Genomic DNA, 17,566 nt, shown 5'->3' with positions numbered 1-17,566 from the left:
AATCCAGGTCATTTGGTCGTGCTATTAGATTATGCACAGTGATAACACAAATAGTCGTATAAATACAAAATATCTGACATTGTATTAACATTTTAACTTTGTTGTGCTTTTAAATGGTTGAAAGCATAGTGATAACACAATGGAAATTCAACAAACTTCTGTCTGTCTCTTTGAGTGGGTGAATAAAGGTTGAAAGCTCATTGATCAATGTCTCAACCAAATATTACCCAAATTTCCACGTTGAAATTACGTGATGTGCCCAGTGGGATACTATGGCAGAGATACGCCACAATGTCACATCTCTATGGAGAACACAACAATATATTTGTTTTAACCCTTTTTATCGATTTGTTATGACTTTTGGACTAGGAATTGTTTTGTTATAGGGCACGTGGTCCTCTGTAGCTCAGCTGGTAGAGCACGGCGCTTGTAACGCCAAGGTAGTGGGTTCGATCCCCGGGACCACCCATACACAAAAATGTATGCACGCATGACTGTAAGTCGCTTTGGATAAAAGCGTCTGCTAAATGGCATATTATATTATATTATATTATATTACATGATATAGAGTATCAAATTATATTCACTGTCACAACAGTTGCTAAATTAAAAGATGTGATCCAATGTGACTGCTATCACTCCAAATCAGTTGAATCTATGGAACTGATGAAAAAACAAGTGGTCAATTTATAGCAGCGGTTATATTTTATGAATAACTCAGTCTGATGAAAAGTCATCATGTCTAAGTAAAAATAGAAGTTCAGTGTCACTACTTGTTTTGCTTCTTTGGTACGTCTGAAAATGTCTACACTGGTCTGAAACTAGGCCAGTGATATATAGTTGGGAACTTGGGACAGTGATATATGGTTGGCCCAGTAACCACGTTTCCATCCAACCATTTTATGCGAGTAAGGTTCATGTCGGATAAAGAAATGCCACTACAGGCCTGATGGAAACAGCACATTATTTTTTTTTTTTTTTTAAATTTTTTTTTTATTTTTTTTAGTCATTTAGCAGACGCTCTTATCCAGAGCGACTTACAGGAGCAATCAGGGTTAAGTGCCTTGCTCAAGGGCACATCGACAGATTTTTCACCTAGTCAGCTCGGGGATTAGAACCAGCGACCTTTCGGTTACTGGCACAACGCTCTTAACCACTAAGCTACCTGCCGCCCATTTACCCACATTTGTTGGTAAACTTTCCAAATGTCGACAAAACTAAATACGCTAAACAAGGTGGGATCATTTTGTGTCTGTAAATTTAATTATGCGAGAAAAGACGGTGGAAACGCCTTTATATTGACATAATAACCAGTGGCGGCTGGTGAAAAATATTCTCGGTGGGGCTGTGCCATACTTTTTTTTTCCTGTAACCATCGCGATATATTTTAACACAAACTGCAGGACAGCAGTGCTCAGTGAAACATTCAGTAATTATTTAATGCCAATATTAAAAAGTTGAGGCATTCTTACACAAAAACATATTACACAAACCCAAGCCTTTCATTTGCATTTAAAGTGAACTTTTCACCATTGGTAGTAAACAGGCAACGCAACAGGCATGCTGTCAGAACAGAGTGGAAAGTGGACAATAACATGAAATTATTATAAAGTTTATAGGAAATCTTACACTGTATAAAAGGATGTATAATATAGAAATGGATATCAAGTGGATGAACTCAAACCTTTGACTGGAAGAATAGCATACAGTATTTTATGATCATACTAAATGTGACTAATTGTTAATGTGCTCCAGAACTGCAACAATTAATTGATACAAAACAACCTATATACAGTAATATTAGCAAAGACACTATTAAGACTTTCTAGAGTACCATATATAACTGGATTTTTTATGCTAAGGTCAACTATATACAAAGAAACATGCGGCCAGAGCTGCTCTGTGTGTGTGTGTCTGTCATCTTATTTGTACAGGAATTTTGCCCGTCTGTCCTTCTGAGTGGCAAACCTCTCAATGACCCTTTGATTAAAGTCAGGAATGTCCCTGACAAGTTTCTTCTCCATGGAGAGCATGGCCAGAGCGTTCAGGCGATCCTGTGTCATGCTGTTTCTCAGGAAGGTCTTGATCCTTTTCAGTGTAGAGAAGCACCATTCTGACTCAGCAGTTGTCATGGGTGTGGTGATGAGGATCTTGAGGAGGCTGGCAGTCTCTGTGAAAGTGCTCTGAAGGTTGTTCTCCATGAAGAACTGGTACAGGGGCACTGCACCACTACAAGCCTTGAACTCACTGTTCTCATAGATGAGGGACAGTTCGGTTTTGAGCTTGGCCTTGTTCAACATGGGGTACGCCTCCACGGTTGTTTCAAGCGCTGTATCGGGGAACTTCACACTGTGTTGTGGGAACAACTCTCCGTGCAATAGTGTTGCGCTGATGAGGTGCTGGGTGAAGGAGAACCTCTCTTTGGCATGACTCAGGATGGTATCACATACCTGTAAAAGATACATCATCAGCTTTAATTTGCAATTAAGCTATTTTGATGCAAGTGATCCTGACTGACACATGCCTATGTCCAACTCAAGTATATGATTACCAAGGTGCTGATTGTTCAGGGTTTTGGCTACATACTACCAGGCCTGAAAAAAGTTCTAGGTGGGAAACACTGACAATTACATCACAACTTACCTCTATAGCCAACCTCTGTTGTTCTCCTGGTCCCAGCATCCTCCGTCGCTTGATGGGCTGTTGCTGCTCGTCAGATACGCTGTGCCCACACAAAGAGGGAATTGAGGCCCTGGGTCCAAAAAATAAAGTTTAATTTGATAACTTGCAATCAGACTTCTTAACTCACTGTAATTCCCCCTCAACACACAACCAGTGACTTTTATATATATATATAGACAGACAGACAGACAGACAGACAGACAGTGTGTATATACACACAAACTATGTCTAGTAACTGCTTTTAACCTGTGATGTACATAATTAACTGATGTTATTACGTTTTAAAGCCTTTTTCTATTACATTTGTGAGAGGGATGCAACATCATTTTGTTCTGCTGTTCACTTAGCAATAAAGTTAATATTCAATAACAACTAGGCCTCTTCTAGAAATTGACCTGGTGGACACCTGAATAATTATTACAAACTGTGTAGTACTTTCCTGCATTATTATCAACGTCTGATTGTGTCTTCTCTTTCCTTTTAAAATACTAAAACAAATATAATTGTGACGGCTCTATGATAATCACTCACACAAGCACCAACTGGCAGTGGGTGGAAACGTCAGTCGTCTCGTCAGCTTGAATGGCGATAAAATCAGCACTCTTTACTTCCTCCAGGATGTAATCCTTAAGCACTGACAGCATACAGTCCAACAGCTCGTTCTGTATCGTCTTTGACGTGCCCTTAAAAACGGTAGCTGTCTTCAGGTGCTCCTCCAGCACACTGTCGAGGGAGGCAACAAAATCCACTAAGCCCCGGAAAATGCCGGGGTTGTCTGAGGAGTCAGTCTCCTCGTGCCCACGCAAGGCCAACTCAAAAGCCCCACAGAACTTCACACAATCGATAATTTTGGATAGAATGTGCCTGTTTTTATCCACCTCCTCATTGTGTTTCCTCACCGCAATCCTGTGGCCGTCATCCAGCTGCGTAGCAATGTTCACCCTTCCTAATACAGCTAGCTTTACAGAGTTGTCCATGTGTGCCCTGGTGTTCTCATGTTTCTTTACCTTCTCTGACAGGTGCTTCATATCCCTCACTCCGGTACCTGTCCATGCTGAATCTGACCCCATCGTTTTAAAAAGCAAGCACGGAAAGCAAAATAAAGCATTAGCATCAGTGCACCCAGCTAGCCAAGCCTTCCTGGTGTACCAGCTACGGGAGAAGCCGCGCATATACTGCTTCCCTTTCTCGCTAGCCTGCTGTCTGATTGAGAGGTCAGGTTGATCTGGGCCCAGCTCTTTCACCCGAACTTTCTCTGACAAAGTTCTCCTCTCAAACGGATCTTGGAGGAGAGATTTCACCGAGTTAGGGTTGGGTCTTGGAGGAGTAACGTTTGCGTTCGCCATTGTTGTCTAGTAAAAATGGCGTCACTGGACCCCGGTCCTTATTTTATCAGGGGCGAGCTTGGGGCGATAAAATAATCGCCCTCCTTGGATTCGATTTAAGATCGCTTATTGACTACATTTTATGTCATACATTCATATCTTAAATTAGCAATTGGCTTAACTGCTACGTAGACCCGCCTCCTCGGGGCACTTTCTGTATCGCCCAGAGCTGACGAGGCGTTTGACAGGCAGAGGAAAGGTTGCGAATATGATTTTCTATCATATCTTACACATATTACTGTGTGCATTCCATATTTCAAACACACAAATATTGACATACTGATGTTTTTATTATTATTATTATTATTTTTATTTTTTTATTTTGTAAAATAATTTTATTTAAGGGGGCGGCGCCCTAGCGCCCTCTATCGGCCAGCCGCCACTGATAATAACTATCATATCGAAGTAAATTTGGAGTCACGTGATGATATTGCGTCATCCTCCACTACGACTCGGGAAAGCATGCAGTTTATTAGCCTAAATGAAATAAATGAAGGGTGGTGAAAGTGCACTGTGATGAGCTTGATGCGCCTTTCCAATAAATATGATCGATGCTTGACAAATAAAAATAATCACGCTCTGATCCATAACAATCTCATCATGTAGACTAGCCTATCTGCGAGCTGTTGGCTAGAGCGCACGTGCCAACACCGGAGATTCGCAATATAATGCAATATTTCTTCAGTAGAGTTTAAAATGCGATGGAAACCCATTTAATTTCTATTTTTTATTCGGTACATGGGAATTAAATCGCAAAAGTTGTTTTTATGTGCAATAAGTCATCACGCACATACTGTTATCCCCAACAAGTCAATTTGATGCAAACATCTCTGGTGGGAATATGCACATATTGTTTTTATACGGATTTTACAACATTCACATTAAAATCTGTCACCAATTGGATGGAAACCTAGCTATTGAGTGAGACAGAATCAGAAAGTCAAATGATAGATGTGGAAATAGTAGATCAGCGATAAAGGGTATGGTGAACTCTAAGTACTGGGTGTTGGTTAGGTGCTGTTAAAAGCAATGCAAAATATTTTTGGTGGAAACCGCTGAAAGTGATGATATTACAATTCAACTAAAGTGCTTTGACATGTAAAGCATTGACCCAGGCTAATTTACTACCATTTACCTGTTACTGATGTTCACCAGAACAGGTCAATATTCCAGCTAAAACCTTTAGTAAGTGGTAAATGTAAACTTTAGAATCTGATGCTACGTTAAAAATATGAGTATGTCCTTTAGTATCATCTATAGCTTAGATCAATGTGAGCTGTATCCTTGCCTCTTAAAATACTGATTTTGAAAGTGTCATGATACTGATAAAAACATGGAATGGGTGAAATGCTTTCAGTGCCTTCTTTTGATTTGCAGATAAATAGGGAGGCTGGGGTGATATAGTCCAAATAAGCCCCTCCCCCTGTGATGAAACAAGAAAAAAAAGACTTGTGATACAAGTTGATACAACTAGGAGCTCTAACTACAGAAAATATGTATATGCATTCTAATATATATATATATTCTTTAGCATGTTTTCATATGTAAAAGGTTTTAAAAAATACAAATCAAAATATACAGCTAATCAAAAATACACTATTACATCTCCAGGTTGGCTGGCTTCTCAGAGATATTAAAAATACAATAAAACCAGGTTTTACAGTTGGGTCAGTTACCACAGCAATGAAAAAATGGCACCAGGCAAAGAGAAGAAAGAAGGGAGCAAGATGGTGTGATAATGAGAGGTAGAGAGAGCGAGCAGGAGAGAGACTGGGGGCAGTTCAGTCATCACTGTCGCTGCCTGACTCGCTCAACTGGAGGTCATTCCCTGTGGACACACAAACACACACATTACTACATTGCAACCACCACCTACAGACTTCTATTGAGAGATACATTATTAGTAGTCCCCCCAACGTAGAGTGCTACACTGGCCCTACCAGTCCTGGTACTCACTGAGTGTGTTCATCAGCTGGTTGCTGCCCGGTTGCCTGTCTGCTCCTCCGTTGGCCATGGGGTTACGGTTGGGGGAGGGCTGGATGTGGGGGAGAGGGAGTGGGACAGGTTGGGGATGAGGGGCGTCATGCTCCCCATCACTGCTGGAGCTGTCGTCCCCACTACCAGAGCCACTGGCCGAGTCAGATGAGCTGCTGCCGCTACTGCTACTCATTTGTTCAATAACCTCCACCTCCGCTCGCAGCTCTGTGCCAGGACAGGAGGGGGCGAGAGAGGCAATAGAGTCAGGACACAGTCAAAGTCAATACAGAAACAAGAATGATCACATGGTAAAAGTGGTGGCAACACATGCAGAGGCTCACCTCTCTTGATGTCATCTAGCTGGGGCTCAGGGGAGGGGTTGTCCTTGGAAGGGGAGGGGGAGGTCTTGGCCACTGCACCAGGCTTAGTGGGGGCACGGAACTGCGCTGGAGGCTGGGGGACAGTTGCACGCACCGACTGCTGCTCAATCCTGGCCTGGATCTTACTGCTGCCCTCCACTCTGAAAAACAAAGTCAACAGCTGCACATCTACTGTCACAAATGATCTGCAAAACACATTTCTCCTAAAGGTTAATTGTTACTATGCATTTTTGAGACAGTGTTTTGGTTAACCCCTCACCTAGTTTTCTTGACCTGGATACTACTGCTCAACTTCTCCAGCATGTACTCCCCAGTGTCATGATTGATGATAAGAACACAGTCTTTCTGATATGGCCTCTTATTCCCTTTGAATACTGTCATGGGTGGTGTAGAGCCCTGGGAACAGCACAATAACAAGTATCATGATCAAGTAAACCGTTTGCTTTCATCTTTCTGCAGTGGAGTTATCAGAAATAACTTTTGTTATTGTACAGCACAGGCAAAAGACCACAGCTGAGTAACTAAAAAACACCCATTCTTACTGGAATGTGAGGTAATGTGATGGTGACTTCCTCTCCTTTACCGACTTGCAACTCTCCCTCGCAGCTTGTGTCAATTGAAGCTGGTTTGAAATCATCTACAAGTGTGAAAGAGTGAGAAAGGTAATTATAAGGTCAGAAATACTAGTTACCTGTCCAAAATTGTAATCAGTAACCTAACTTTTGGATTACCCAAACTCAGTAACGTAATCTGATTACTTTCCCTTTAAGAGGCATTAGAAGAAGTCAAAAATGACACATTAAACGCATTTGGTGTGTTATCATTGTGGTCTCTGATTTGTGGTCAGACTCGCTCAGGTGGAACAACCTTAAACTTGCGCCTTTTTTCAGTACTGAATTGAATGTCATTGTGAAAATAGAAAGATGTTAATGTATTTTTTTCGCAAACATCCTTTCTGAATTTAAAAGTAATCACCTAGCTACGCTACCTAGTTTTTCAAAAGTATTTGTAATCTGATTACAATATTTTTGCTCGTAACGTACCTCGTAACGTTTAGTTTTTTGTAATCAAGCTAGTTAACTAACAGTAACTAGCTATATTGTTAGATAACGTTAGCTAGCTGACGAAGATAGTTAGCTAACATTATCTAACTTACCAAAAGGCGTGACTAAAGTTGGGTCTAGTAAAATAAACGTAACATATTTACACATTTATACTTAATCACTAAAAATATTGTCTGGCTACTAACATCTGATGGTGTGAAATGACGATTTTGGCCTCTTCTCAAAGCTCTCTCCGAGCTTCAAAACATGTTCTTCTTTGTCCAAGAGCGGATTTGTACTCCCATTCATGACTCTGCTGGAAGTTTAAGATTCACATGTATTTAAAATATGCTGCTTTATAACACTTAATGATAAGCTACTTTAGCTAGCTATGCAGCTAGCTAAGCTGTTCAGCAAAACAATCCATACGTCACATGACCACTTATTTTCCTGTTTTGTTCCAGTGCTGAAATGTCACCGATAGGATCTGAGATCCCTGCTTGGTTTGACTCCAAAGGAAACACCCACAAATCAGCATATTTAGTACCTTAGAATTAGTAACAATGTATTATTATCTATAAGTATAATAATTTCACTCACACGAATAAGTACAACGTTTTTACTGACTGATATAAACAGGCCGGAATCATCGTAATCAAACACTGTTCCCACACGGACGAAGAAGACTACATGCCACACGATAAATCTTAGAACATTTCTGGAACATTTGCGTTCATTAAAAATGTATGTGGAAATATTTCGTGCATTTTCATTAGCAGTCTATCTAACACTACAATGTGTTAGTACCACCTATTAATATTAGCTGGATCATTTAATATGGATTGATGAAATATAATAGATTTGAGAATGTCAAGGAAGTTCTGCTATTAGCTACTACCGTTACCTACAGTCGTACAAGTTATGGCACTATCAAAGCAAGACGACACAGCCAATGTTGTACTCCCTGGAGAGGAACCCAAAGACGGATTGCCATGTCTTACCCAACCTGTCCAAAGCAAAACATCTACTGGCAGGACTTTGAATGAGAAAGAGATAGAGAAACTGACAGGTGACCAGACTTTGGTGTCTGACTTCAAGCAGATAAAGTTGGAAAAGGAGGCACAGAAAAACTGGGACTTGTTTTACAAAAGGAACACTACAAACTTTTTCAAGGATAGGCATTGGACCACCAGAGAGTTTGAAGAACTGAAAGTGTGCCTTGAGGTAAGAAGATGGTGTAGGATGTTGTTAGGTTCCCAACTAGGGGTGCATCTCAATTTGGTACGTTTCTCTCTCTCAGTTTGAAGCCCAGAGGCTGGTCCTGCTTGAAGCTGGCTGTGGGGTTGGGAACTGCATCTTCCCACTACTGGAGGAAGACCTCAACATCTTTGTCTATGCCTGTGACTTCTCACCACGAGCTGTGGAGTTTGTGAAGGTAAGAAGATGTACCACTAATGACCCGGAGCCAGTGAGACTTTTAACAAAACAACCCTGATGTCCAGAGTCATTTTCTCTTTGTCCTCAGCAACACTCCCTGTACTGCACTGAGCGCTGCAGTGCGTTCCAGTGTGACCTGACTAAAGATGATCTGAGGGGTAATGTCCCAGTGGGCAGTGTGGATGTGGCCACGCTCATATTCGTCCTCTCAGCCATCCACCCAGACAAGATGCAGCAGGCTCTGGACAACATTTACAGGGTGAGACAGGGCTGAGGAAAAGCATGAAACTGCAGTAAACACTTTAAACACCCTCAAAATAACTTGTGACTGAATTGACATACTCTGTGTCAGGTTCTGAAGCCAGGGGGCATCATTCTGTTCAGGGACTATGGCCTGTATGACCACGCCATGATGAGGTTTAAGGCCGGAAACAAACTGGGAGAGAACTTCTACGTCAGGCAGGACGGCACCAGGTCTTATTTCTTCTCCAAAGGTCAGTCCATTACTCTTTCTCTTTCCTCTCCTACATTTTCCCTCGTAGTAGTTCTTTTAGCTTTTTTTTGTCTTTCTTTCTTTCTCTCATCACATAACGCACAAGCAGTAAGCAGTCGGTCTCTTCTATGGGACTCTTTCTTTAAGGAACACCTGGGATAGGATAAAGTAATCCTTCTACCCCCCCCCCCCCCCCAAAAAAAAAAAAAAAAGTATAATTGTAAAGTGGTTATCCCACTGGCTATAGGGTGAATGCACCAATTTGTAGTCGCTCTGGATAAGAGCGTCTGCTAAATGACGTAAATGTGCCCTTGAGCAAGGCACTTAACCCTAATTGCTCCTGTAAGTCGCTCTGGATAAGAGCGTCTGCTAAATGACTAAAATGTAAAATGTAAATGTTTATACGTTTTTCTTCTTCGATGAGGTTTAACGGCAGTTGGCATCCAATAAATGTTGCATTACCGCCACCTACTAGACTGGAGTATAACTCCCTTATACTTTTCTTTTTAAAAAATTATACAAACAGATAATAATACTAATACCCTACCATCTAACACTACACTCACAAAACATAAAAATTAAAAATAAAATACCATACTCCACTATTTAAATCTATTTAGTCCTATTTCAGGCCAACAGCCTGAAAGGATGGGACACCGCCACTTAACACACCCTGAAACTCTTCTGATGTCAAGTCTTGACCACCAAAATACCTCTCCGTAGCTGCCACCACAACCTCTATTTTCTGCGACTTACGTTCCAGCCCTGCAGTAGAGTTGATAACCATTGCTATAAATGGCAAAAATCCAATCTTACTGAAACATACAGTACCAGTCAAAAGTTTGGACACACCTACTCATTCAAGGGTTTTTCTTTATTTTATACAATTTTCTACATTGTATAATAATAGTGAAGACATCAAAACTATAAAATAACACATGGAATCATGTACTAACCCAAAAAGTGTTAAACAAATCAAAATATATTTTATACTTGAGATTCTTCAAATAGCCACACTTTGCCTTGATGACAACTTTGCACACTCTTGGCATTCTCTCAACCATCATCACCTGGAATGCTTTTCCAACAGTCTTGAAGGAGTTCCCACATATCCTGAGCTGGGTTGGCTGCTTTTCCTTCACTCTGCGGTCCGACTCATCCCAAACCATCTCAATTGGGTTGAGGTCGGAGAATAGTGGAGGCCAGGTCATCTGATGCAGCACTCCATCTTTCTCCTTCTTGGTAAAATAGCCCTTACACAGCCTGGAGGTGTGTTGGGTCATTGTCCTGTTGAAAAACAAATAATAGTCCCACTAAGCCCAAACCAGATGGGATGGCGTATCGCTTCAGAATGCTGTGGTAGCCATGCTGGTTAAGTGTGCCTTGAATTCTAAATAAATCACAGACAGTGTCACCAGCAAAGCACCCCCACACCATAACACCTCCTCCTCCATGCTTTACGGTGGGAAATACACATGCGGAGATCTTCCGTGCACTCCAGACCAAAGGACACATTTCCACCGGTCTAATGTCCATTGCTCGTGTTTCTTGACCCAAGCAGGTCTCTTCTTATTATTGGTGTCCTTTAGTAGTGGTTTCTTTGCAGCAATTCGACCATGAAGGCCTGATCCACACAGTCCCCTCTGAACAGTTGATGTTGAGATGTGTCTGTGACTTGAACTCTGTGATGCATTTATTTGGGTTGCAATTTCTGAGGCTGGTAAGTCTAATGAACTTATCCTCTGCAGCAGAGGTAACTCTGGGTCTTCCATTCCTGTGGCGGTCCTCATGAGAGCCAGTTTCATCATAGCGCTTGATGATTTTTGCGACTGCACTTGAAGAAACTTTAAAGGTTCTTGAAATGTTCCATATTAACTGACTTTCATGTCTTAAAGTAATGATGGACTGTCTTTTCTCTTAACTTATTTGAGCTGTTCTTGCCATAATATGGACTTGGTATTTTACCAAATAGGGCTATCTTCTGTATACCACCCCTACCTTGTCACACCACAACTGATTGGCTCAAACGCATTAAGAAGGAAATAAATTCCACAAATTAACCTTTTAAGAAGGCACACCTGTTAATTGAAATGCATTCCAGGTGACTACCTCATGAAGCTGGTTGAGAGAATGCCAAGAGTGTGCAAAGCTGTCATCATGGCAAAGGGTGGCTATTTGAAGAATCTCAAATATAAAATACATTTAGATTTGTTTAACACTTTTTTGGTTACTACATTCCATATGTGTTATATCATAGTTTTGATGTACACTATTATTCTATAATGTAAAAATAAAGAAAAACCCTTGAATGAGTAGGTGTGTCCAAACTTTTGACTGGTAGTGTATATCACTTGTTGGTTTATCCCTCTGTACTGGTATAGATCTACTTCTCACACCACTCCTCTCAGGATCCCTTCCCCTTGACCCATCTTCCTCTACTTTCTTCACTGCCTCAGCATATGACAACTTCTGCACTACTCTAACCCTGGAAACCTCAACCTGCCTCTCTTGCATGGGCACCCCTACAATTAACACATACCACTGCTTTCCCCAATGCTACACATTCCTTTGTCCTATGCCCTTCTGCACACTTCTCACACCTAGGAACCTCCCTCCTACACACTGCTGCCACAAGCCCATAAGCTTGACACCTGTAACAATGTAATGTATTCAGCACAAAAGCTCGTACAGGATAACTTATACAGTGGGGGAAAAAAGTATTTAGTCAGCCACCAATTGTGCAAGTTCTACCACTTAAAAATATGAGAGAGGCCTGTAATTTTCATCATAGGTACACGTCAACCATGACAGACAAAATGAGAATTTATTTCCAGAAAATCACGTTGTAGGATTTTTTATGAATTTATTTGCAAATTATGGTGGAAAATAAGTATTTGGTCAACAACAAAAGTTTCTCAATACTTTGTTATATACCCTTTGTTGGCAATGACACAGGTCAAACGTTTTCTGTAAGTCTTCACAAGGTTTTCACACACTGTTGCTGGTATTTTGTCCCATTCCTCCATGCAGATCTCCTCTAGAACAGTGATGTTTTGGGGCTGTCGCTGGGCAACACGGACATTCAACTCCCTCCAAAGATTTTCTATGGGGTTGAGATCTGGAGACTGGCTAGGCCACTCCAGGACCTTGAAATGCTTCTTACGAAGCCACTCCTTTGTTGCCTGGGCGGTGTGTTTGGGATCATTGTCATGCTGAAAGACCCAGCCACGTTTCATCTTCAATACCCTTGCTGATGGAAGGAGGTTTTCACTCAAAATCTCACGATACATGGCCCCATTCATTCTTTCCTTTACACGGATCAGTCGTCCTGGTCCCTTTGCAGAAAAACAGCCCCAAAGCATGATGTTTCCACCCCCATGCTTCACAGTAGGTATGGTGTTCTTTGGATGCAACTCAACATTCTTTGTCCTCCAAACACGACGAGTTGAGTTTTTACCAAAAAGTTCTATTTTGGTTTCATCTGACCATATGACATTCTCCCAATCCTCTTCTGGATCATCCAAATGCACTCTAGCAAACTTCAGACGGGCCTGGACATGTACTGGCTTAAGCAGGGGGACACGTCTTGTACTGCAGGATTTGAGTCCCTGGCGGCGTAGTGTGTTACTGATGGTAGGCTTTGTTACTTTGGTCCCAGCTCTCTGCAGGTCATTCACTAGGTCCCCTGTGTGGTTCTGGGATTTTTGCTCACCGTTCTTGTGATCATTTTGACCCCACGGGGTGAGATCTTGCGTGGAGCCCCAGATCGAGGGAGATTATCAGTGGTCTTGTATGTCTTCCATTTCCTAATAATTGCTCCCACAGTTGATTTCTTCAAACCAAGCTGCTTGCCTATTGCAGATTCAGTCTTCCCAGCCTGGTGCAGGTCTACAATTTTGTTTCTGGTGTCCTTTGACAGCTCTTTGGTCTTGGCCATAGTGGAGTTTGGAGTGTGACTGTTTGAGGTTGTGGACAGGTGTCTTTTATACTGATAACAAGTTCAAACAGGTGCCATTAATACAGGTAACGAGTGGAGGACAGAGGAGCCTCTTAAAGAAGAAGTTACAGGTCTGTGAGAGCCAGAAATCTTGCTTGTTTGTAGGTGACTAAATACTTATTTTCCACCATAATTTGCAAATAAATTCATTAAAAATCCTACAATGTGATTTTCTGGAAATTTTTTCCTCAATTTGTCTGTCATAGTTGACGTGGACCTATGATGAAAATTACAGGCCTCTCTCATCTTTTTAAGTGGGAGAACTTGCACAATTGGTGGCTGACTAAATACTTTTTTCCCCCACTGTATATCCTAATATCACTTTGTCGGGCAAAACTCAAAAGAACAGACAATGACTCTACTGTTTCTCCACTCACGCCACCCTGTCTGCGTCTCACCAAACGACGAGCATCACAAACACGGGAATCTTCCCCTTCAGTTGGTCAGCTTTCACATTTACCGCTACCCCAGTAATCACTCCTTTCAATGGCGCCCTTTTCTTGAGAGCAAAACAATTCACATCTCTTTCCCCCATTCATTTAACACGGAGCTCCTGCTCCCTCTGACCAGCAGAAACACAAACAATTATCACTAGACCACTTCTGGTTACCCTCACCGATTCCACAGCACCCAACTCTGTTTTCACCCAACCTGAAACCACAAATGGATCAGCCAAAAGGCAAGGGTCCACTTTTTCCAAAAACTTCACTCCTACTGTCACAGACTCATCTTTATCCTGACCCTCGGTGCAAGCCTCGGGCTCCGAGAACTTCACCACACCGACCACCTCCGATACTTCGCCCTCATTCACTTCCATTTCTCCTCCTGTCTTCAACTCACTCTGCTTACACTTTCTACCATTCTCCTTTAACAAACCATCTCCCTTTTTTCTGCCATTTTTAACCGACTCAAGCTCACCCTCTTCCTCCCTCTCTCTCTCTTAGACCTCCTCTGCCTCTCTTTTTCCCTCCATTCCTCCTCCGTATTCCAAGTCTAACTCTCCTTATGATAATACTGCACTTCTCCTGACATACATCTTGTTCTTGCCTTGTCAAGGGACGCCATTTAACCGGCTGTCACAATCAATGTACAATGTTCATCTGAACCTTCTGTGTTTCAGAGCTCCTAGCTGACCTGTTCAGAGGGGCGGGGTTCGAGAGTGTAACCAATGAGTACGTGCTACGAGAAACGGTCAATAAGAAGGAGGGACTTTGTGTGCCCAGGGTGTTCCTTCAAAGCAAGTTCCGAAGGCCAGATCAATTACAGAGCTCCTGAAGTCCCTTTCCGCAACAAATGTTTGAAACCTTCAAAGGCACAAATGGACTGAAACCTTCATATATAAACAGATATCATTGGACAAAAGCCTACACTGCCGTATTGCTGATCAAGTGCCGTTTGTTTGAAAATGTTTTTTTATTAATAAAACTCAGTGGTGGAAAAAGTACCCAATTGTCATACTTGAGTAAAAGTAAAGATACCTTAATAGAAAATGACTAAAGTAAAAGTGAAAGCTACCCACTAAAATACTACTTGAGTAAAAGTCTAAAATGATGTGGTTTTAAATATCCTTAGGTATCAAGAGTAAATGTCATTGCTAAAATATACTTAAGTATCAAAAGTAAAAGTAAATGCTATAAATAATTTATAATTCCTTATATTAAGCAAACCAGACAGCACAATTTATTTTTTATTTAACAATAGCCAGGGGCACACTCCAACACTCAGACATAATTTACAAACAAAGCATTTGTGTTTAGTGAAGTCCGCCAGATTAGAGGCATTAGTGATGACTGCGCGTTCACTTGATAAGTATGTGAATTTGACTCTTTTCCTGTCATGCTAAGCATTCGAAATGTAACAAGTACTTTTGGGTGTCAGGGAAAATGTATGGGAGTAAAAAGTACATATTTTCTTTAGTAATGTAGTGAAGTAAAAGTTGTAAAACATAAAATGGTAAAGTACAGAATCCAAAAAACTACTTAAGTAGTACTTTAAAGTATTTTTACTTAGTTACTTTACACCAATGATAAAACTATATGTGTATATGATGGAGAATTTCTTAGAGAGAATGGTTTGGATGTGTAGTTTCAGAGTTGTTAAAGTTCCAATACTATTTTTTGCTGCCATCTTTTCCAATCACATTTTTTTTACCACAAGGGGGCAACAAAACCTGTATAAAATATGTAACATCAAGTGCTCCTTGGTTACAGTCAAAATAAATATTGTCTCATATTTTTTATCCTGCTCAATTTGTTTTATATTTCCAATTTATCATTTTTACCTAGCATTCATACACAATGTGCATACTTGGCAAACCCATGTTGACTTCTAAAAATGTAAATGTGATGGTTTAATGTAGATGTCATGCACCTAATAATCTCTCGTGGACAGATGCATGTAACATATCTGACACAATTATGCAAGATTTTAGTTCTTGGTGTCCGAGATTATGCACCTAATGATTTTGAGTGGGCAGGATTTGTTTTAGCGTAACAGTAACAGTTCCTTATATTTTTAAGTTGCCACTACATACAAGAATACCTCTGCTTTTATGTCTTTAGGCACTGAACAACGAGCATCTGGATTTGTTTTTGAGACCACCTCTTTTTTCAGTCCCCCCTCCAAATGCATCCATCTGTGACACCACAAAGTCACCCCTGACCCTGTGGTAGGATGAGTCACCAGCAAGCACCTGAAATTATTACTCACATGTCACCTTTTCAAAGACCTCTACAGGTGTTTGTCCTATCTAGGCGTGTGTGTGTGCACGTTTCTGTGTGTGTGCTTATGTGCACGTGCAGGTTTTTGGTGTGTATTTTTTCATGTGGAACTGCCCCCACCACGCGTTTGCCCTTTCCAGCAGTGGGCTGGGTCAGTGTGGGTTTGTGCCATGTCACCTTTGGGAGATGAGACAAGGGAACACGTGTCACTCCTCTCACATCATCAGGAACGTGAGGGCAGCTAGATCCACAGTACATGAGGAGTCTGACATTCAGTGAAATGCCGCAACCCCACCAGACACTGTCTGCTGGACACTTGGGGCTCAAAGGCCAGCTCCCTTCTGGCTTTTTATAGCCTATACAGGGTTTACTGATACAGTAGAGGATGGCAAAGCACTGCCGTTTAAAAGGGTTCTTTATATCACCAGGTAGGTTCACGTGGGTCTGAGCATGATTTCGGCAACCCAGAACCAAAATCTTGCATCTACTTTATGTTAACGTCTGTCCGCAAGAGAGAAAGGCTTTGCACAGTTTCACTGACATTAATCTCTATGAAAGGGATTTATCATTTGTTTACAAATTGGGTTGATTTATAGATCAGATAATCAGTGCAGCGCCTAGGTCAGACCGACCCTACCCACTGGGCACAGATGTCAATTCAACGTCTATTCCACGTTGGTTCAACGTCATTTCATTAAAATGAGGTGGAAACAACGTTGATTCAACCAGTGTGTGCCCAGTGGATAGTGAATAAGCACAGTACGCTCCATTTCCATATCCTGTCAATAGGAAGTCTATAGCAACACAATTAGTCATTGAGGGAGTACACAGGTGCTCCCAGTCCTATTCAAGGTCCCCATCATCACTCATTACTAATCACCTGTCACCATTGTAATGTTCGGGATGCAGGGACACACCCTGATCCTTCCTCTACACACACACACACACACATAAACAAGTGGCGCCCGTCTTTCTGTCGCGTGACGAGGGTTCTTACTGATGGTCCAGGCAAATCATTATTGTGAGCCTCTACCCCCAACAATGTTCTCTTAATGTAATCCAGTCCACATTCACCCACTGCTATAACACTTGGCACTTTCCCCTAAACATTTACAGCACTAAGTGATCATTATCAGCCTCTTAGGATCCTTTGTATATGAAGACGCTATAAGTACCTGGAATGTTTTGTGAAGTGGAGCCCTCATGAGTGTGATGATATTGCATAAGAGGAATGTGATAGGAGGGATTGCAGCGTATGATTACATATTTCTCTCCCCCTCTCTTTTTCACTCTCACCTTATTCAAATGGGCAGAATGTTCAGTGTGTCTCAGAGATCAAATATAGTGCATATCTATCAGCGTTGTCCGAACTACACAATCCATCTCAATTCTAAATGTTCTGAACGTTCCGCCCTACTAAGCAGGACCATGCCAAGATCCGTCTCTCTTATA

At 41.5% G+C, this 17,566-nt stretch overlaps 3 protein-coding genes across 3 annotated transcripts; 1 reads left to right on the top strand and 2 right to left on the bottom strand.

Annotated features, from left to right (window-relative positions):
- Positions 1-1,416: 1,416 nt before the first annotated feature.
- Positions 1,417-4,051, bottom strand: LOC311139698 (uncharacterized protein). The gene is made up of 3 exons (XM_084174617.1): positions 3,214-4,051; positions 2,644-2,752; positions 1,417-2,450 (listed from the first exon to the last, which is right to left on the bottom strand). The coding sequence occupies exons 1-3, from the start codon at positions 4,026-4,028 to the stop codon at positions 1,923-1,925; spliced, it is 1,452 nt and encodes a 483-aa protein (XP_084030743.1). The 5' UTR covers positions 4,029-4,051; the 3' UTR covers positions 1,417-1,922.
- Positions 4,052-4,898: 847 nt separating this feature from the next.
- Positions 4,899-7,927, bottom strand: LOC311140505 (ELL-associated factor 1-like). The gene is made up of 6 exons (XM_084175593.1): positions 7,674-7,927; positions 6,967-7,061; positions 6,684-6,820; positions 6,386-6,564; positions 6,024-6,269; positions 4,899-5,895 (listed from the first exon to the last, which is right to left on the bottom strand). The coding sequence occupies exons 1-6, from the start codon at positions 7,774-7,776 to the stop codon at positions 5,849-5,851; spliced, it is 807 nt and encodes a 268-aa protein (XP_084031719.1). The 5' UTR covers positions 7,777-7,927; the 3' UTR covers positions 4,899-5,848.
- A 210-nt stretch (positions 7,928-8,137) lies between these two features.
- Positions 8,138-15,623, top strand: LOC311140504 (tRNA N(3)-cytidine methyltransferase METTL6-like). Its single transcript, XM_084175592.1, has 5 exons — positions 8,138-8,691; positions 8,768-8,902; positions 8,993-9,163; positions 9,257-9,398; positions 14,515-15,623. The coding sequence occupies exons 1-5, from the start codon at positions 8,389-8,391 to the stop codon at positions 14,667-14,669; spliced, it is 906 nt and encodes a 301-aa protein (XP_084031718.1). The 5' UTR covers positions 8,138-8,388; the 3' UTR covers positions 14,670-15,623.
- The last annotated feature ends 1,943 nt before the right edge of the window (positions 15,624-17,566 follow it).

Source organism: Coregonus lavaretus (assembly GCF_964263955.1).
Source record: "Coregonus lavaretus genome assembly, chromosome: 13".
NCBI classification, from domain to species: Eukaryota; Metazoa; Chordata; class Actinopteri; order Salmoniformes; family Salmonidae; genus Coregonus; species Coregonus lavaretus.
This window is presented reverse-complemented; position numbering and strand designations above follow the sequence as displayed.